The following is a 23,383-nucleotide window of genomic DNA, read 5'->3' as shown; positions in this document are numbered from 1 at the left end:
GTTCTGTACATTAAAAGGAGGGGTTGGCAGGTTAGTGAGGCAAGACTGTAGTTTTAAACCCAAGCTATGGGCATTCTGTACTATTTATTTTTTATTAAATTAGCAGGCATTGGAGGTGTATTTTGCATAAGACATGAAAGATACAGTTGCATAATTCTTTCTTTATAAGCAATTCTTCTTTTAGTCATATTTTAAGTGAAACAGATGACAGCAATAATTAAAACCCGTATCTTTTGGAAAACAGTCAAATGCGCAAAACACAAATTAAATACCGTTCTTCAATTTCGACAATTCTAGCTGGTCACACCCAACATGAACCCTATTTATTGTTTAGGTAGATAGAATGTGCCCGTATTCAATTTTTTTTATAAAGACAATGGCCTTACAGTAGAAATAAAATATGTTAGAAAAAATACCACCCAATGTCAAGATCCTTTTGACGAACACGAATTTACGAAATGCCGACTTTAACAAAATTTTGAACTGGACATAACGAACAGTAGTACAGCTCGGAAGTCAATTAAAAAAATACAAATCATGAGAAAAGCAAACATGGGCCTCTAAAATTTAAGAGGTGGAATCGTGTGACAACTAGGAATTAACATCGCCCGCCAACCGGTCACATTCGCCATGTGCCCCTTGTCATGATCGGGTAAAACACAAAACTCAATGTAAATGATGAAATAACAAACGGTATGAAAAATGTTTGCATTCGACATAATGATATAATTCATTTGCTCACAAAGTCATTATATTGACCACAGAACTTGCAAAAAGGTGACTTAAAACTAGATTGTTAATATTTTTATTTCATCAACTTGTTCGTCAATAGTATACATCGTTTTAGAAATTGCACATTACGTACACTTGCGTATTAAATTGAATTAGAGACATAAACCTCATATGCAGGTGATAATAGTATATAATACACAAGTAAGGGAAGTTGTTGATTTGAAAGGGCCGCGGAAGACTTCACGTTTATCATAAAGCTTCATAGTTAAGTAACCATTAAGCTCTTTTACCAGTAAAATATCCAAATATGAACCAGAAGTGTTATGCTCTGTTATACCTCCTTTTAAAAACTCATTTCTAGCCGACATAAGAATGGGATTAATAATTGTTGATAGATAAAATGACATCGATATATCTAAATGTTGAGTTGAAAGGCACAGCAAATGATTTTTTCATTTAATTTATAAGATTTTGAATTAGAAATGCTTCATTTGAATTAAAAAAAATAGTTCTGCTTATTACGGGGGCAAAATTGATACCCATGGGAATTCCAACAAATTTTTAGAAAACTTACAGTGTAATTAAAAACCCTGTGATATCAACATATCAGTCAGTAGCCTGTCTGCATCGTTGTAAAACTTCGAATATGGGGTCTTGATAATAATATAAATATATTATGCTGGCGATAACGGAAAATTACTTAAATTAAAAGGAAAGGTGACAATGGAAAAACTGAATCATCTTGTGTATCAATTTGTATCACTGTAAGTTATATTCACATTTTTCATTGTATTCATTTAAGAAATAAACAACGTTATTCAGTGATGGCTAGCGCGGATCATGGAATATGAGCACTTGCTATTCATAACGCCATGCTCACTGAATAATCGTTGTTTATTACTTATATTTGCATTCTTTGATGTTGTCAAGAATATCAGAAAAATCCTGGCTTACATAAAGTTGCGGCTTGTTGTCTTCAGTAAATAAAAACTCACAGCTATAAAATCAGTATTTATACCTGATCATTGTACTACCTTTTTTCTTATAAATCACAAACAATTTATAAAATATTTGCCTTTTAAACACAGTTATCTGGATACAAGCTGCGCCGTCGTCACATTATTTCTCTTAATTTTTGTTTTCATGCAGTTGTGACGTCATCGATCAAGGTTATTGAAACCCTATGACAAAAATCAATAATTTAACACTATGATGAAAAAAAACAAAGCTTTAATACAGATTATAACTCCAGAATGCTTATATGATTTTTTTAGTGCTTATATTTATTTTTAGAGCGGAAATCCTTCTTAAAATAGATATACTATTAAAGAAATATGTGAAAATATGATAAGAAAAAATAAAAATATGGCACTTCTCTTCAATTTTTAAAAAAAGTTTTATTGTGCAATTAAAAACATTGACAAATAAAATTTTTAAAGATGTAAATCAGCAATTTTGAATTATTCTGAATTTCTTTTTTTTCCAAAGAATATGATTAAAAAACTTATATTTATTCCTTTTGCAAAACATTTCATATATATACTTCTCAACACATTATAAAAGTGTAGTAGAGCTTGTGCTACACGAGTGTGAATAGCAATTGCATTCATAGCAGGAGTAGTTGCGTCTATAGTCCTATGAATGCAATTGATGACTGCATGTTCATAGTGGGAGAAAGCAGCTGTGGATATGCAAATATATATATATGTGTGTGCACAATAATTATTGAGCGTTTTCTTCAAATTTTAATTTTCTAAAATTCAGCAACCAAACCTTTTTTTTTAATTTGATAAAGAGGTATCTGGGATAAACACAGTGGAATTTGTTTACATGAATATGTAGACTAAAAAAGCGTAGAATAGTAAGTTAGAATGGGAAATAAAGTTCATAACACAGGCATCAGCATCTACCAGTATGGTCAATACATTGCCTCTCGTGGATAAAATAATATTTACCATTTCTTCTTCATTGACATTGATGTTTTCCAGCGATTCAAATATAAAGTTCATCACGTCCACATGATTGTTTTGTGCAGCACAATGTAGAATACCCATTCCTTGCTAGAAATAAAATCTTTATTCAACAACAAAGAGTTTTAATTGTATATAGTAAAGGAAAAAAAACGTTAGAACGTTTTGTTTTTAAAAGTAAGTTAACAATTTTTTTTCTTGAAAAATACCCATTAATCACCTTTCGGTTATCGGTACATGTATTGTTTTCTGATTAAAAATAACGGTAATAAAAGGTAGTCTGATTTTAATTTACTTAATCTTCTCCGATCATTTAAAAAACTGCTATGTTCTAAAAATACTTGCTTGCATGAAGAAAAAGTAAAAAGAAAAATGCATTATTACATATAAATCCTATTTTATGTTCTGGAAAATTTTGAATATAAAGACTGAATATCTATGGTGCAAATGTTACCTTATTTGTGCAGAGTGGGGTAGCACCTCCTGTAATTAGCACCTTAATAGCTTCTAAATGTCCAAGCCAGGCCGCCCATAAAACTGGACGCATTCCATACTACAAATATTTATAGGAAAATAATGGAAAAGGGAATTTTTTTTCATATAGAAGGCCAACTATTTTCATATTCATTGAAGAGAGCACATTTTTGGGGAAATACTGATGATTCAAGATTAACTTCCAATTTACTCTAATAGATCACTAAATCAAAATAGGAAAATGACCAGGCTGAGTTAATGTGCAACATTTATGTGTTGAAAAACATTCAAAATACCTTGTCCTTCGATTCCAAATCTGCGCCGTCTTCCATAAGCTCTTCTATGACTTCTATGTTGCCATTAGCAGCTGCCCAGTGTAAAGCCGTTCGATCCAACTAAGAATGGATAAAAAGAAGGTCCTTTGACCAACACTCATAAATACTTTTAGCAATAATCTGAAGAAAAAGGCTTCGTATACATCCTCTGAAAAACTCTTTAATCCATTATGTTAGCATACTGTATCTGTCAGGTAGTTTACTTTGTAAAATAATGACAAATGCATGTAAATGTGTAAAAAAAAAAAGTTCTAAGCTACTATGCGATAAAACGATTCTCGACTTTTTACGTACAATGTATGATGTTTGGAAACTGTAACAATTTTATCACTTACATTGTTTTTACAGTTGACGTTAATACGATGTTCGGACAACAATTTTCGGACAGATTCGAGATCATTTTCTCTGGCAGCTTTGTGAAAATTGACTTCACCTTTTGTCACTGCAAAAAAATCATATACTTTTTCATATTTTATTTACATTATATAATTGATTAATTTTTCTATACATGTTTATCTTCATAAGTTCTGATCGCAACACAAACATAAACTTTAAAAGTTATCTGAATCTGATGAAGTTTGATTCTCATATTTTAATAAGCATACATAGGCATTTTCGCCACATATGATTCACATATGTATTGCCTTTCATATGAGGATCATATGTGGATCATATGAGAATCATATGTTAATACAATCATATGAGAATCATATGTGGAAAATCATATGTGGCGAAGTTGCCTGTATACGATGCATTTAATTCATAACTTTACATTAATCAAATTTGTTTTTGTTTAAATCATCCTTGCAAATTCTGAAAAGAAAATTTCTTTGAATTTTCAGGTTTGAGTAATGAATAACAATATTTCAATGAGTAAAACAAGAGATCATAAAAAGACTTTAAAACTTATCAAAAAGGCAAACATTATTTAACCAATTGAATCTTCGGTATCTCGAATATGAAATCTTGAATACATGACTATATTATTAGAAGAATTAGTAGTATGCATTCAAATTTGCAGAACATTGCATCACAGTCAAAGCGCTGTACATTTGATTAGTTTCTTATCAGTGGGTTTTTGTTTCAATTTATTTTGCCACCTTGAATAAAGTAACAATGGAAAGTTTAAGAAAAAGCAAATCAATGATTTTCAAGAAGATATCATATGAAACTTGCTACATCAAGCAACAGCATTGCTAAAAATGCTAATTTTTTGTTTAAAAAATTCTTTGTCCTTTCAAAACAAAAACCTCACTTCTTGCTAGTACCAGAAATATGGCAAGACATCTCTTTTTTATCATCTACAGTGTATTTGCTTCTTGAAATGTTCAAAGAATCATGATGGAAAATGGAAACAAATCTTGTTAACAATATGTTTAGATGTAATGTCTGTTTTACATTTGTATGTAAAAAAAGAAACACATTGGAAGAGAATAACATAAAAAACAAACGACATTTTCTGCTTTCATTTTACGGTACAAAAGCAAATTCAAAATCATAATTTGAAATGACCCAAAAGAGAAATTTTAATATTCATAACGCGCTGAATTGTTTAGGGAATAATTGTGAAGTGGAAACAAGTGTTGAGGGCACACTATATCTATGTCTCTTTGAAACACACTGCAATTAGTAAAACAATAGACTAAAGAGAATTCACTATTTACATTAATAAAAGTTACCAACAAAATTGGCATTAATAATGCCGTATGTGCATACATGTTGAAAGAAAGGCAATTCGTGATTTTAATAGCATTTTGGACAACATTACTTTCTCTAAATTCAATTGTGGACAAAGAAAAGATATACTCTTTGAGGTCCCTTTATCTAACCGTTCTGTAAATCATTTCCCTTTAGTCAAAGCAGTACAAATGGTTAATAAATATATATCCAACCCATCGTCTTTATTAGATACAACTTCACTACTTACTTATAACCTCCATCTTTGAAGCTCATCCTGTTATATCATCTGAAACTGTCAAACCAATCGAATAATTCAGGCAGATTACGTGATGCAAAACACAATCCATATCTTAGATGCTTTTGTTTACTACCCACTTGTAAACATATACATTTAATCAATAAGCACAAAGTATCCAAATTCAGCTAAATACACAATAGGGAGATTTTTGAAAAGAGATGATCCAAAACAACATTTTAGCAATAGGTATCTAGAATTAGAAAATAGTATTGTGTTTTAGAAAGGTTCATAGAGGTCATTAATAATGGATCAGGTGCTAGAGTTTTGTTACTTTGTCGATTTTGAGGGAAATGTTGCAGAAGGTGCCTAGAGCAGACGACAGAACGAGCGTGTGGAGGAATTTGACCCGATATATGAAAGGTATTGATTATTCTCTTGATGGATGTCATACTCTCCCGTGTTAGACATGTAAATATATCATGCTCTTATGTCTTCAAATGTATAGTGTCCGGGTCCCCCTCAATCGCTCGATATTGCACCAAAACGAGAAGCGACGCATCAAAGTTTCAACTTTTAAAAAAGAGAAACAATAGTGATCCACAAATGTCAGTTACTACTAGTTGGGTTAACGCAACAAAGTATAGGTAACGCCATTATAAGATCACAGTTTATAGCTACTGAGCATGCTAGTATTTTTTCGCAAACAATAGTCTATCCGCAGCGAAGTTGGAACGGTTTTTTTTGTGTAAAATGGTAAGGGCATCAAGTGAATCTATAGAGTCAACTATTTTTCTGAAATTTAACAATTTCAACACAGCCAAGGAAAAATGAATTAAGATCTAATAGTGCAAAAAAAATTCTAACATATCATCATGACAGGTTTACTAATATATTAAATTTATAGTCTTAAGACACATATGTCATATTTTCATCGTTTCTTTTCTTAAATTTTTTGGTGATTTTGCCTTTGATATATAATCATTATGTAATAAATACATGTATACATTTTATCTTTGCATATTTACATCCAATAAATATTAACCTCTTTGTTTCTTTAGAAAATCATGCCATTTATTAGTCAGTAAACAGAAATAAGCAAATCATAAGTGACATAAGAAATTACGATTTTTCAACTTTATACACAACCATTACCCACGATAAAGTCCAGGCCTTTTGATTTCATTGACATCTGCTTTTTCAATAAGAAGGAACTCGCACGTTTCCTTACCTTGTCATTGGTCATTTGCAAAATAATTTTGTTAAAAATATTCTGATTGTACACACAAGTACTCTGAAGTGGTTATAAAAAAGATGCTTGAGTTTCTTATAGACAATATCTATGTGGTTTATCGAGACCAGGTCTTCAAACAATCTATTAGAATCCCCTTGGGTACAAATCGTACCCCGTTACAGGCAAATCTTTTTCGTATTCATATATATGAAGTAAAATTTGTTCAAAATCTAATAGCGAAAAGAAGAAAACACTTTCTGTGGCTTTCAACTCGACATTTTATTTTAGATGTATCAAAGACGTACAATGCATTGTCAATAAACAATGATTATTTCAAGTTTTATGTCAAGAAATATCCCAGTGATGGAGCTTGAAATAAGACATACCAGAGTCTGACACATCTTATTATACTAGAAAAGGCGTTAATATTAATGGTAAAATCTAACAAACAAGCTTTATGATAAACGTGATGACATTAACTTTTCAATGGTCAACTTCCCTTACTTATGCAGCAATATACTTTCATCGTCTGCAGACGTGGTTTATATCTCTCAGTTGACTCGATACGCAAGAACATGCTCTACTATGGAACGCCATCACTGCCTTATAGCATACAACTATGCATCTATTATGTCAATTTATCATTACGTGATGTGAACATATCTTTACGTTATGTCCATTTTTTATGAGGTGATGTAAATATATCTTAACATTACATGAAGTAAATACATTCTTTCATTATGTCAGCACTTCATAACTTGAAGTAAAAAATTCATTATGTGAAGTGATAATGTGTTTACATTGTGTTAAAACTTTATTGCATGAAATGAATTTTTCTTTACATCATTTCATTTCTTTAATATGTGAGGTCAAAATTGCATTACGTCAAGTAAATTGTGTTTTATAATTAAACTTATCATTACATGAAGTCAAAAGCCCATTCCTTTTGAGAGTGTATATTTCTATTATATCAAAGCATTATTACGTGATATGGATTTATCTTTATTTTACGGCGAGGGCACCATGATATGAGGTGAACACATCTTACCTTTATGTCAGTGCTTTATTACGTGGTGTAAAAAGTGTATAACATAATGTGAACATATCTTTATATCATATCAATACTTTATTACATTATGTCAAAACTCCATTCCGTGATGTGGATATATAATTACGTTATGTCAACTCTTTCTTATGTGATTTAAAAATATCTTTATATTGTGTTAACTTTTTATCATGTTGATTCCAAAAGTTTATTACCTGATGTTAAAAAACATTTACATTATCTCAAAGCTGTATATCTAGTATATAATGAATGTTGACGACCGTGATTTAATGACTGGTAAGAAGGGGGGGGGTCCTGATTGATTAGGACAAATTACAGGCATATAATATCAACCCCTCTCTTTTCCCAGACATAACTTTACTATAGAAAATGTAATGTTCATTGAAACTGTACAGCCCCCACCCCCACTTTTTGTTGAAGTATAATCCACTAAGGGCAATGTAATATATCTGGAAAAAATAGGACTGATCGAAGTTGGAACCCTCGCCCCGAAAGAGGATTTTCGGGCTTGGACTTTTTTTTGGTTTGTCAAGTTTTTTGGGGTAAATGATTTTTTTTCTGGCTGACCTCCTCTTTCAAAAAAAGATGTTACGTCACTGGAGTTAGTAATTTTTCTTAATCATTCCAGGGCCAGAATTCTATTACAAAAATCTACCAATCGCTCATCTAAATCAATTGAATATGCCTTTGTAAGCATGCATGGGCACATATCAGTGGCAGATATGGGAATCTTGAACAAGGAAGGGGCACGATATATGGTTGAAGACCAAGGGCGGAAAGCGGAGAAGCTTTCAGGCTTTATAGTTTTATAGAAAAAAGTTTTCAACTTAATTCAGCTAAGCTTATTGTGAAACTAATGCAATGTCCTTCAAAGTTTAAGACTTTTATTAAAAAAAGAATCAAAATAAAAAGAAAAAAATGATTGCTGCACGACTCATAATATTTGATTTATTTAATTATGAGATTAAAGTAAACACCATTGAATTTCGACGTGACTTTAATTCACAGTCGCAGTGTTAAGGCTTTGCATGTTTCAAGATTGTCAATCAATTGTCGCTTAAAGTTTTCATTTAAAGATGCCATTCCCAAATCGCCGAGAATCTCTTCTACGACAGTTTTCTCTCCCGCCATTTTTAGTGCTTGCGGAACGCCAAAAATACGTTATGCTCATATAAAGGCCGAGGATACCCGTGTTCGCATAACGTAATAGTGAATCGACATAATGTAGAAGAGTGCGCACAGTATGGCATAAGCTTTTCACATCAGTTAATAAAAACTAAGATCTCATAAAAAGTAAACATAACGAAATGCAAGTTGACGAAATATAATTGTAGTATGTGTAAATGTCATAAAGAGTTGACATAATGTAAAGGAAAGTTAACACGACGCAGTAGTAGTGTGGGTTAATGTCATAAAGAGTTGACATAATATAATGGAAGGTTGACACAATGCAATAGTAGTGTGGGTTAATGTCATAAAGAGTTGACATAATGTAATGGAAGGTTGACGCAATGCAATAGTAGTGTGGGTTAATGTCATAAAGAGTTGACATAATGTAATGGAAGGTTGACACAATGCAATAGTAGTGTTCTGCTATAAGGCAGTGACGGCGTTCCATACTCTACTTATGATTAATTTCTATAACAAGGTAATTTATTGACAAACAATTTGATGAACCAAAATATCAGCAGTCTCGTTTAAAATCTTTCTATTGTCGACACAATGACCTTTTTTGCAAATATAATCTATCATAAAATCAAATTGTGACTGTTTTCCATACTAATTGTAAATTCATTATTTACACACTAAATTGTCGACGGATTTCCCCCCAGTATTACCCGATCATAACAAGGAGCACACGGCGGTCGGCAGGGGATGCTCACTCCTCCATGGCACCTGATCCCACATCTGAAGTTTTATAGGTCCGTGTTCGCTCTTCTCCAAAATTTGTATTGTTTAATGGACATCTAAGCTTAAATACTGTTCGTTATCTCCACGCATTTCTAATGAAGAAATGTTCACTGGTGCACATATCAGTAACACATTATTTCAACTACTTAATCCTACTTTTAATGATATTTGTATTTCATTCTGTAAATATACAGAATGAAATAAATCGCTTTTTTTGTCATTACCGGAATTAACGTTGCAGCTAAATCAGAATTTTTTTAATACAAATTTTTTTTTGTTTTTTTGTTTGTTTGTTTTTTTTTTTTTTTTTTTTTTTTTGTTTTGTTTTTTTTTTTTTTTTTTTTTTTTTGTTTTTTTTTTTTTGTTTTTTTTTTTGCAGCGTCATCAGTGCAGCCAAACACATCGATAATAAAGAAAGATAATGAAAGACGAGATGTGTTGTTGTAACCAACATTATTTATTACAGTTTAACAAACTTGATTTTCGAGATATATCCACGGCAGGTGTGACCAGGCAACAGGGGAAGCTTACTCCTCCCAGGCACCTGATCCCACCTCTGGAATTTCCAGCGGTTCTCGTTTCATGCCAGCTTCACATATTTGCAATGTTTATGGATTCTTTTGTTTTAGATCGATCACTATTCGTTATCTTTACCTTTTACATTAATTATAAATGAGTTTGTTAATGAACATTCCATATTTATGTATATCGTGTGTATTTAAAATCCTGATCCATATTCAACACGATCCATATTTATGTATATCGTGTGTACTTTAAATGCAGATGAAATTCTCGCCCATATTTAACATGATCCATATTTATGTATATCGTGTGCACTTTAAAAGTGGATGAAATTCTGACCCATATTTAACAAGAAATAATAGAATCGGATTATACAATTGCAACCAAATTATGGGTAATTAGGTGGAAACGATAATTTAATCAAATTCTATTTATAAAACAACTAAGTCATAACCTTGGGAGTTGACTATCAATTCATATGATAAAGAAGGACATTTAAAAATTATAGATCATAAATGTTTTACGCAGATATGCCAGGTAAATAGTCCATTATTACTATGATGGCTCACAATTTTGGTATCGATGTAATGAGAATTTCTAAATATGTTTCCAATAAAAATCTGACCATGCGATATATTTACAATGTGCTAGTGACGTCACACTGATAACAGCAATTTTTATTCAACTGAAATTGTTTCCTAAATATTCGATAAAAAATAATCATAACCCATTTTAATTTCAAGTGTATAAATCATATCATAAAGCTTTACAACGATTTCCTTTCTTCCTCTTTTCCAAATATAAAATGATACCCAAAAAGTATAATAAAATCTGAAAGTCATGAACATTAAAAAGATTCACATGATGAGGCATTAGCTGTTTACTTGTCAAACAGAATCCAACATTTCTAAAGCTGGTCGACAAGTACCTTGGTATTACAATTAAAAGCAATGAGTTATACACGTTTGAATTAATACACAGCTTTTAATTATGAGAAGCCATTGAAATCATTAATTGTAATAATAAATTCGTTTCTACAATAGATTCTATAGATGTACAACTGATTTGAAGACGGGCAAGACTGAACTAGAGAAAATACCAAAAATTAAAGATACATGTAGGTATTTAATTGATTTTAAAATATCATATATATTTAACTTATGTGTATCTGTCTACAATGTTTTGAAGATATGTATGGCACGCCAAATTCACAAAAATGAGATAATCATAGTTTCACATTTGATAAACTAGGTTTATCGACTGTAAACTATAGTTTACAAACCGTAAACTATAGTTAACGATTCGTTAAGTATAGTTTTCATCTGTAAAACTATATTCAACGGTTGTTAACTATAGTTTACGAATGTTAATTTAATTTATCTGTCTGTAATAAAGCGTTAACAATAGATTTTGTAGATAAACATAGATTCACGTTTGTAAACTATAGTTTACAATCGTAAACTATAGTTAAGAGTTGTTAATCATAGTTTCACAAATAGTGAAACTATATTTATCAGATCGTTAACTATAGTTAACGGTTTGGAAACCATAGTTTACAAATCGTGAAACTGTATTTATCAGATAATCTATGTTTTGCAATCGCAAATGATTGTTTTTGGTGTTAAGTATAGTTTACGGTTGTGAAACATAGATTATCGCGTTAACTATGGTTTACAGATGTAAAATATAGATTAACGTTGTTAACTATAGTTTACAGTCCGTAAACTATAGTTTACAACCGATAAACCTAGTTTATCGACTGTGAAACTATGTTTAGCTCATTTTTGTAAATTTGGCGTGCCATAGATATGTTCAATTATTTTCAGATAGTTAGTAAGGTAACTAACATGCTAATTATTTTTTGGGGGTGGGGGTGGGGGGTGGGGGTGGGGGATTCTGAAGTTACGGAAGTTTCATCCTCTGATACCCGAACTTTTTTTCAGAAAATTTGACCGTGTTTTATCCCTATCATTTCCCAATGAAGTTAAAATTTGTTATTTTAATAAATATTTTACAGAGATAATCAAAAGAAATATTTTTCCAACTGTCCGTCATATATATCATGTCAAAAATGTAACAAAGGAAAGCGGTTACGCTTTGAATCCGATGGTCAATGATTCTATTGTTCAAGACAAAATTGGTGAACAACAGTGATAAGCAGCAATACTCTGTCTGACTGTTTTTGTTTCCGAGAAAACTGGTGCTTGGTAGAAGAAAAGGCACAAGAAAAATTAATGGATTATATGTAAAAAGTTGAAGAAATTTCTTTTTCTTCTCCTTAGGGGTGCATTGATAGTGTTGGTTGTATCCACTCGCTTACTTGCCAGAGCGCGCGCTCCGTAAATCAGAAGGTCGTAAGTCCAAACATTTTTATGCCCCCTTCATCGAATATTCGGGGTAATATACTTTTTGCACTATCCGTCCGTCCGTCTAGCTGTCTGTGTCAGCAAAAACATTAACCTTGTCCATAACTTTTGAGTGGATGGGGCTGTGGCTTTCATGTCTCACAGGTGTATCTTTTTGTGACAATGCCATTCTTTTGGTAGCATCAAATTTTGCATCGTGCCCTTTACGTTGTAGTTTGACTCACTTTTCAAAAAAATTTCCGAATTTGAACCATAAACATAACTTTTGAATAGTTGGTATACTGGAGCTTTCATGCTTCACATGTGTATTTACTTTGACAAGATCTTTCAATTGGTATAAAAATATTAAATATTTGGAATTTTGAATTTTTCCCACTTAGGAAAATAGCTTAAACTTGACCATTACTTTTGCATTATTACACCTTTTATCAATTTTGACCTTGACCTTAGAGTTTGACTCACTTAAAAACATAGGTAATCAGAGATTACAGAGCTCACCTCAACAAATGTTGTCTTTAAAGCAAGGCAAAGTCACACAATTAATCAATAAAAAGTGTTCATCCAAAAATGCAAAATTAATGCAATTTTGATTTGATACTTTGGAATAGACCTATATAAAAACTTCAAACTAGTTCTTCATCATGAAAATGTAATTAAAATAAAGCATCTGAAGCAAGTTTAAGAGTTTTCATCCCTTGATACATCATTTGTGCAAGTTTGGTTTGTATAAACCTTATAGTTTCTTGGTAAAAAACATGCACCCATAACTTTTACGAGGTCCATTATCTGGAAAATGTATGTCGAATTCAGCAACTGAAGCAAGTCTGGTAGTATGCATCCTAAGATGTATCATCCATGCAAGTTTAGTCAGTATAGGGCTCATGGTACCTTGGAAATGAAACCTGCACCAAAAAATTTAACCTGTTCACTCAACGGAAAATGTAGGTCAGATTCAGTATCCGAAGCAAGTCTGGTAGTATGCACCTTAAGATGTACCATTCTTGCAAGTTTGGTCATTACATGGCTCATAGTAACTTGGAAATGAAACCTGCACCAAAAACTTTAACCTGTTCACTTAATCGGAAAATATAGGTCAGATTCAGCATCCGAAGCAAGTCTGGTAGTATGCATCCTAACATGTACCATCCATGCAAGTTTGGTCAGTATAGGGCTCATGGTACCTTGGAAATGAAACCTGCACCGATAACATAAACCTGTTCACTAATGCGGAAAATGTAGGTCAGATTCAGCATCCGAAGCAAGCCTGGTAGTGTGCATCCTAAGATGTACCATCCATGCAAGTTTGGTCAACATAGGTCTTATAGTTACTCGGAAATGAGACTTACACCAAAAACTGCACCAAAAATGTTAACCTGCTCCAAAAACATTAACCTGGTCATTTCTTTGCCGAAATTGCAGCATCTGAAACTTTGACTGGTACAATGAAACACACTAGAAACATCTTCCATGCATGTCTAATCAATATAGGACATAGAAGTACTTGAAAAGAAAACTGCTCCAAAAAACTTAACCTTAACCCGGGACGCCGACGCCGACACCGACACCGACGTCGACGCCGAGGGTATTACATAAGCTCCCCCAACTTCGTTGAGGTGAGCTAATAACCCTGACCATATTTTTTGAACTGTTTGTACAAGGGTTTTCATATTTCACGGGTGTATTCCTTGAGACCTTCCATTGGGCACTAGCAATCTTGATCTTTTGACCTTGGAGTTCAACTTGTATTTGAGAGATTTTAACCCTCCCCATATCATGCCATATGCTGCAATACATAGGTTTCAGTGTTTCACAATTACATATGGCAGACTCTGTGGTATCTTTTATATATTTCTAGTTCACTGGAATATACATGTATCAAGTCGACATATGAATGAATATAACTATCGTTAATTGATAAAATACCGTCGATATATCTGAATGTGAAAACCATTGCAAAAGTTTTTCTCTTCTTACACGGGCACGGGCGTTTTTTTTTTAATAAATCATGCTTCATATGAATATAAAAACAGGCCAGTTCATAAAGGAGAACATTCAGTACCCATCGAAATGTAGATTTTGTGCGTCTGTCTTTGTGTTTGACATCATTGGGCGGGTAGTACTGAATATGATGAGGAGTGGGAGGGGGCTTTGTTAAATTATTATATTAGACAACATTTTTAAAATCTAAATTTACAATTTTATTTCAGAATGAAATGGAGAATATAAGAAAACACTGTCTAGTTTGTAAGGTATGCCAGCGATGCCAGGGATATCAAAGATAGTTGGAAACTTGGGATGATTTATGCATAATGGGTTTCGCCAACTAACATACCCAACAAACTAGACAGTGATACCTTAACACACTAGCTTAACATGTTTTGGGTACATTTGATAAAGTTAAGCCATGTGAAGGTAGACTAGTTCATATCTAACCGGAAAAAATGTCCATAGACAATTAAGTCTCGGTGAACAAATTCCTGCTGATTACTTTCATTCGGAAAACGCGTGCAAATCAAATACTTATTCAGTTACTTTATCTTGATCATTAGAGAACAAGGTTCACCTTTGGCCCTGTAAATTTATGAAAAATCAGAACTGCTCATTTTAGTTGAAAATATGTAAGATTTCCCTTGGTCCCTTGTGACTTCATATCAAAACATAGGCAATCAAAGATTACGAAACTCACCTCGACGAACGATATCAGTTTAAGTGATGCAAATCTCACATCATATTTTTTAATACATGTAGTTAGAATTTCTCCTGACAGCAATATTCGTGCAAGTTCTGTTTTAATAGATCTTAAAGTTCATTGGGGATGGACCTGTTCCAAGAACTTTAACCTGGTCACTCATTTGGAAAATGTAGATCAGATCTTGCATTTGACGCAAGTCTCGATTGTTCATCCTCAGATGCATCATCCATGCAAGTTTGGTCCAGGTAGGTCTTATAGTTTCTTGGGAGTCACTCATCTGGAAATGTAGGTCAGATCCAGCATCCGAAGCAAGTCTAGTAGTGTCCATCCTTAGATGCATCATCCATGCAAGTTTGGTCCAGATAGAGCTTGTAATTATTTGAGAATAATCTGGTCACTCATCTGGAAAATGTATGTCAGATCCAGCATCCGAAGCAAGTCTGGTAGTGTCCATTCCTAGATGCATCATCCATGCAAGTTTGGTTCAGATAGGGCTTATAGAACCATTTCAAGCTTAGTTTGGACTTTCAGTAAGGCGTGGCATTCTCGACGTTACATAATTAGCTTCTGAAATTTACACAGCTTTCCTTCACTGTTGAAATATACATGGGATAGAAATTCGGGCAAATGCCAATTAGTGTATCGAATAATTATAACCAATTACATTGTCTCATCCTGCAAAGAGGTGGAACTATAGAAGTCGTCTCGTCGTTGTCAACAAGAATTTAAAGTTCCTGATGTTATTAATTTCTTAACCAATGAGAATCTATTCGCCATTTGACAGGCGGTAAACATGTAGCGCCGATAATGCCACGCCTTACTGAAAGTCCAAACTAAGCTTGAAATGGTTCTAGTTACTTGGGAATGTACCTGCTCCAAAAACTTTAACCTGGTCATCCATCTGGAAAAAAGTAGGTCAGATCCAGCATCCAAAGCAAGTCTGGTAGTGCCCATTCCTAGATGCATCATTCATGCATGTTTGGTTCAGATAGGGCTTATAGTTACTTGGGAATGTACCTGCTCCAAAAACTTCAACCTGGTCATCCATCTGGAAAAAAGTAGGTCAGATCCAGCATCCAAAGCAAGTCTGGTAGTGTCCATCCCTAGATGCATCATCCATGCAAGTTTGGTCGAGATAGGGCTTAAAGTTACTCGGGTTTAGACCTGCTCCAAAAACTTTAAACTGGTCACTCATCTGGAAAAAAGTAGGTCAAATCCAGCATCTGAAGCAAGTCTGGTAGTGTCCATCCCTAGATGCATTATCCTTGAACCAGCATCCGAAGCAAGTCTTGTAGTGTCCATCCCTAGATGCATCACCCATGCAAGTTTGGTCCAGATAGGGCTTATAGTAACTTGGGAATGGACTTGCTCCTAAAACTTTAACCAGGGACGCCGACGCCAACGCTAACGCCGGGGGTATAGCATAAGCTCATCTCGACATCGTCGAGGTGAGCTAATGAAAATGACGTAATTTTTTCTCTTGTCCATGTATTATGACGTCATGAATTGCGTCATTTTCCTCAAATATCAAATGTTTAACTATATAAAGAAAGAACAGTTTCGGAAAATTCTAATCCCTGAAACAATTTTTGGATCGCAGGGTGGGCTCATATCTTAATCAATAGTTGAAGATGCTCAAATTCATCCATTTTCTTCAAAATTAGAAAACATTGTAGTTTCACATAGCCTGCGTATCAAATCTTGGACTCTCAGAGAAAATGTTTTTAATAGGAAATGAAAGCACTAAGTCTGTACTTTATGTTGATGTTTGAAATGGGACGCGAGGACTTGGTCAGTTAATTAATTGGTATAATGACAAGGCCATTTTATGGAGTTAGAGAACCTATCTTGAGGAAACTTTTATCCAGTTTACCTTGCGTTCTTTACTTCTTGCATTTAGGGGCAGATCACTCTAACTGCATATTGCTTTTTTCTCAATTTTTATCAAGTTTTGTTTTTAAATAAATAAGGCTTTCCTTGATTTATTACTCTTCAGGGACTTGTTTTTACTTAAAATTACAATTATTAAAATCGAAGTGTAGGACAATACTCTGAGAAACTTGTATGCTTAATTGTAACCCTGGTTTCATGTCCCTTTAAATAAAACTTATTTTTAGACAAATTTTAAATTTATTTCCATATGACATTATACACATGATGTTCATTCAGCACATTTTTATGCTTCGGCTATTTAGACTTCTCAGTTTTTTTTTTACATTTACGATTACATATTTGATGCAAATAGTTTTCATTGAGCTGTTTCGTTTCACTTTTTCCATTTAGACCACAAGTACTTTACAATATTCCGATAATGGAAAGGACGCATTACCACAGTAAGGAAATGAATGAAAGGATATATAACTTATTTAGACATAAACTTACTGGAGGAAGGTTCCAAAATAGTGGACATGGCACAATCATTTTCCTTCAATGTCTGCCGCAGCTCTTCGTCTACCTGTAAAAGCAACATAAATTTTACATTATAATCCCCATGTGACATCCGAAAATGTCGAGCATTTTATGAAATTATACCTAACTGATGGCCATCGTTTCATCGGAATTGCTCAGCCATGAACGAAAAATTATACATGTAGTGTTCTATTTTTTGTAACTTCTACCCGTGCTCTGAACGAGGTTCACGTCAATGTGCTATAGACCGATGTAAACAAGATCCGAGTATGAGACAAGGATGTGTATCATATAATGTGTCTACCTTAATGAACAAAAGACCCTTTTAATCTAATACCCAATAAGCACAGCAATTTAAAACTGTCAAGCTGAGCAGTAGTCAATGGCGGATCATGAAATACTTTGGTGAAAATCGATCAGTTTACTATGTTTTGCAAAATAAACAAGGGAATTATAAATTCAATGCTAGGGTTGTAGAATCCCCCCTACTTTGCATTAGGGTACACGTTAGTACTATTTTAATTATTGATATTAATTAATATACTGTGTTTTGATTCATCTACTTTAATTTATACAGAAGAATGTACTGTAGATTATTTTGTATACCCATTATTTGTCTGTGCTTTTTGAATTGTATTAATTATGCTTGTTGTATGTGATTCCAGAAAGAATTATGAATCTGTATGCATGCACCAGTTAATCTATCTATCTATACCGAAAGGAAAAGGAAACGCAGGGTAAACTTTTGAGGTAAATTAAATGTATTTTTCTGTTTTTTTTTTTCAGTAACCCTATCTTATTTTTAAAATCATAAAAGGTAAATTGAAAGTTTAAAAGTTAATTAAATGTTATTCAATATTTTGCTCTTGCTAAAGAATTATTAAAACATAAAGAAACAAATTCAAAGAAAAATTAAGTTTTACAAAATGAACATTGCAGACATCGCAACAAAAGTGCCTTGAAAATACCGAGTTCGCATGATTTTCAGTCATTTTATGCAAGGAAACTTAAATGAAGCCCTTTGGTTGCAGCATAAAAGAATTTGTGGGAAACCCGCTGCTCCGTTATTATTGAGGGTATCAAAAAATACGTGGATCTAACTAAAAAGATAAAATCACCACAAACCTTATCGATTTTTACAAACACAACGGGCACTTAGCATGGTAATGGGTTTTAAAGTGAAGAAGAATATATACACGTCACGATAAAGGGAAACAGTGATGAAAGCAGGGTAAATTAACTAGAACAGCTATTTTATATCTGAATAGAGGTCATCATCATAAAATAGCCCATAATGTGAGATCGCATCGGCAGTAGAATATGACTTTAAATACATGTATAAAATTTGAAGCTGTGACACATGTCATCCCTATGAAAAGGGCACCATGGCTCACTGTCGCAAATATCAACCGTAAGGTAAACGGCGTGATGACGCGATGTGAACGATGACGCGATTCTTCGATGGTGATAGCGGTGCTACAGCGTGAGAAGATAATGCAATAATACCATGAATAGCATCGACTCGTCGACATCATACAATCGTCGTCTCGTTGCTTAATTATTTAAATTCAATAAATAAGTACTTAATGAGTTTTTTTTTCAGTATTTAAATTCAAAATTCTGAGACGTAAAAGATATAATTCCCATGAGACTACCAAGAGTTATGGAATTCTTACTAGAGTTTTTATTGAAGCTTATAAATGCACAGAACTTTATTAATTAATAATTTCAATTTTGTGTACAGATACACACATCTTACGTAGCTCTAGCTGCCCCAGCACATTATGAATATTGCAGATGATCAGACGACATTCACAGTGGGTGTGTTCGATATTGAATGCTCGCATTTGGAATTTTCAAGACATTCTGGTATACATATTGCAGACTCAGAGTTTGATAAAACGCCAATATGTTGAACGCTTTTAAAATGTTATAGACGTTTAGTAGATTTTCATGATAGACTGTTCATTACCTATATATTAATCAATGCAATAAAATGATCAGTTGTCAGAAAAGTTGGTTGGTCTGAAGAAAATTGGGATGAACGGTCATGCGGGGAATCGATTGAAATATTGAAGTATTGATTTTACTGGATTCAATAAAGGATCCATGATAAATTATGTGCATCAAACTGAAATATACATTCCAAACTAAAAATGTATATCTCTTTTTGATGAGTGCCATCAATAGAGACTAGCGGGAATATTAATCAATAATCATTAATAATAATAATGTTCTATTTTACACAGATACGCACGCCGAAGAGAGACCACAATTAGAGAGTCAATTCATTCCTTTCACTTTAAAAAAGATAATGCAGATTGGGGCTTCTCCCTTATAGGGAAGCTTGACTACATATTAAAAATTATGTTTTAATAAGATAAATTAAAAACAATTAAATTATTTCAAATATATTTATATGCAGTCAATTTGATAAAAATTATACATGTTTTAGTATATGATGCTTTGAAAAGAAATCCAATTGTTCACTCAGAGCTTTCGACTATATCAAAATTTTAGGGGTTTTAAGTTTTTATGCAGCTACATGTACATTTAACAATTGCAAGACATGTCTAAAACATTCTTTATTCAATACTGATTATTTTGGAATAACATACAATCTTTTCCATCGTTCTCGCCACAAGATACAGAGATAATTTATTTAACGTTTCTTAATTTATCTCTAAAGGATAGATTCCAAAAATATGTCAATATGGTCTAATTACACAGTTTTAGTGGATAGAATGAATTTATAATGCACTTTACCCTGGGCTGCCGCATAATATCCATTCCGCTGACGTCACGAATAGAAATGTGTCACCTGATTTATTTGTAAACTGTAATACTGGCATCCATCATGCTACTAGACTGGTTCTTCCAAAATCTTATCCAAGAATTGGTTCTCAAATAACGTCCCCTAAAATTATTCTCCGTGATGTTAAGAGAAAGATTTATTGTTAGGATTTCAAAAACAAATCGATGGCTACTATACACACTACGGAAAACTGTTGACAACGCTTCTTTATAACCCCTAAGGCTATAGTTTGCGAATAACCTCAGATCCCATTGGACCTATTTCCTAACACCATAGCTGGACACAGTCAACTATTAACGTCAAGTTGAGAATTAACGACGAGAATTTCAGTCCAAGTAAAAATAAAGATGTAGAACCATGTACATGTAGCAAATGCTTTAGCGAAGTTCTTGCTCGATCGTTATTTGTAAAATAAATGGCGACTTGACTGTCAAGTATTTCCAATAATTGTTGATTTCTGGAACTGAGAAATAATTGCAACCATAGAAATATTTTATTTTAAAAGTGAAGCTAATTTAGACTGGACTTAACCCATTTGCGCCGTAAGTAAGACACGTGAGTGTAACTGTTAATGGGAAATAATGCTGAAGGGGTTATAGACTGAATGAAGTACAACAATAAGCTAAAGTCTGTAGTTGTTTACATTTACTGTTTGATGTATTCAATCTAACTGTAGCCACATCTCCTTTGGCCTGATTTTTGTCTATATTTTTTTACCCCAGGGAAGTGAAAGTATGGATTTATTTGAAAATAAACAGAAAAAGTTATAAGAGCGCCGAAACACTTTTAGATCATTTTACAGGCCAGTGAAAGCTTTGAGCTCGCACATTCCTGTAAACATCTAATCGTTTTTAGCTCTCCTTACATGTATTTGAAAGCTCAAGTGAGATTTTCTGATTACCCACTGTCCGATGTAGGTACCTGTATCTATTGTCTAGCTGTTGAAACCTTTTTCAAGAAACACTGAACCAATTTTAATCAGAGTTGGCACAAAGCATCCCTGATTTAAAAGATTTCTGAATTGTTGATATGAAGGGTCAAGTCCCCTTCCAGTGAGAGATAATCGAGAAAAGGCAAAGATAGGGTGGGTCATTAAAAAATCTCAAATGCCATTCTGATCTTGACATTTTCTCGAGATATTTATATAAGAAGCATCAATGAAAATATTTCTTCTTTTCGTCAATATAAAAAAAAAATAAATCAAAAAATTTTATGAATGTCCGTGAACTGAATCAAGGTACTCACTGTTGAAATCATAACTTTCATTTGAACTTTTAAGCCAAAAATATTTTCCCTGCGATTAACATGCATACAATATATACATATACTAGTGTGCGTAAGGTGGGCAAAATCCCACTCTGAGAAAGAAAAGGGTGAAATTTTGCATTTCTTAAAGAAAACATACTTTCTTAGCAATCACGAAAATTATAGCTGTACAAGTGTACTTTATGCCATCATATGGATATTTAAATAATTGGTCATGACTATATACTGTAATATCGACAAAAATCAGTAATTTTTCAAGCGTCTGCGAAAATTCGAGGAGAAAATTGATTCGAACTTTTAAAATTAATGATAGGCTTCTACCCCCGTATATTTCTAATTACAAATTACTAATCAAGATTAAATTCAGCATTAAAATCAATGTAGGCAATTTAGTGCATGGTGAAAATTGTTTATGAGACCACCCATTCCTTGTAGTATTATGTACTATATTCAACCGGTTTGATTCGCTCATTTCCCGGTGCAAAAAAATAAATGAAAAGTTCATTTTGTTAAATGATGCCTTAATTCAATTCCTAATCTATTCTTTGAATAGCTGTGAGCTGCATTTTTAATTTTGAACTGAGTGACGTATCGAAGTCCGTACAGAACAACGTTTGGGTTGCAAATAAGTAGAATTCACTGAAAACATTGTGTGGTTAATTTGTACTTGTTTTTGCGTAAAACTGAAGTAAAAAGTATATTTATTTAAAGGATTTGGGATTGATATAAAAATTATTACTGAAATTTTGAAATACACCGAACCGTAATCCCATTGCATCAATTAACCCGCGATGTTGACCATTCTAAAAATAATAGGGGTGTTGTTGTAATTTGTGTCCTCTTCATTGAAAAAAAAAGAATCTATTCATCGATGCGAAGAATTGCCAAAAGATACAAGCAGTGGTTCATCAGCAGACTTTAAAAATGTCAATTTTTGGTGGCTTTAAATATGTTATCTTTAGAGAAATGACAGGATGTATGTCCACTAGCTTAAAATATTGCACAGTACATTATTATTAGATGGGTGAGCAAGTCCACAGCTTAATTGATTTTGTGTTGACCCTTTACAAGAGTGTCGAATTGCTGGCTAGCGTCAACAATAAAACAAATTAGCTACAGCATAATGACACGTTAAACGAGCCCCCTAATGATCAACGTGATATAATTAACATTCATCCATATTGACGTCATCCTTAACAACAAAGAAAGTGCAATCGACAGTTGTGTTACCCAACAGTGCTAGTGACAAAACTCACCTCTGCAAGTAGATCACAATGTTCGTCCGTGCCACTCATGAGGAGTTTATTTACGAATAGAATATTTTTGACAATATTTGCAGACGCATCAAAGAACCGCGATAATTGTCTAAAAAAAACTGCAAATTATTGATCCTCCATCTTCATTTTTAGAAATCTAAAAGAATAAGCAAACTCTATGCATATATAAGCTTTACGAAGTTTTAGTATGCTTGGTAGTGTTAAAATGAACACATTCCAATTGATGAGATATTTATTAATTTATTGCTCACGTACAATGTGTTCATAGAGATCGATATTCAATCTATTTACCAATTCGCTCGGAACAACGGCTCAAGCGCCCAGACATGGCTTCTTTCAAGTTTCGATTTTTACCAACTATTTCTCAATATCTCACATTTGTTCTGTATGATATTTCTT

General features: G+C 33.0%; 1 protein-coding gene across 5 annotated transcripts in view; it reads right to left on the bottom strand.

The window, feature by feature from the left end:
* The window catches only part of LOC134231586 (ankyrin repeat and death domain-containing protein 1A-like), a 30,380-nt gene extending 7,343 nt beyond the window's left edge, over nt 1–23,037 (bottom strand). The window contains exons 1-7 of one of the 5 annotated variants that reach the window (XM_062713564.1): nt 17,750–17,761; nt 17,600–17,672; nt 5,439–5,483; nt 3,847–3,953; nt 3,473–3,571; nt 3,157–3,255; nt 2,688–2,792 (exon numbers count right to left, since the gene is read on the bottom strand). In XM_062713564.1, coding sequence (XP_062569548.1) covers nt 2,688–2,792; nt 3,157–3,255; nt 3,473–3,571; nt 3,847–3,953; nt 5,439–5,451 — 423 coding nt within the window. In that variant the 5' untranslated portion in view covers nt 5,452–5,483; nt 17,600–17,672; nt 17,750–17,761. The other 4 variants (XM_062713559.1, XM_062713560.1, XM_062713562.1 and 1 more) reach the window with 4 other exon arrangements.
* Between the last annotated feature and the right edge of the window lie 346 nt (nt 23,038–23,383).

This window comes from Saccostrea cucullata, unplaced genomic scaffold, assembly GCF_032062105.1.
Source record: "Saccostrea cucullata isolate Sc308-1 unplaced genomic scaffold, CSIRO_AGI_Scuc_v1 ctg626, whole genome shotgun sequence".
NCBI lineage: Eukaryota > Metazoa > Mollusca > Bivalvia > Ostreida > Ostreidae > Saccostrea > Saccostrea cuccullata.
Note: the sequence above shows the minus strand (reverse complement) of the source record. Positions and strands in the feature narration are given on the sequence as shown.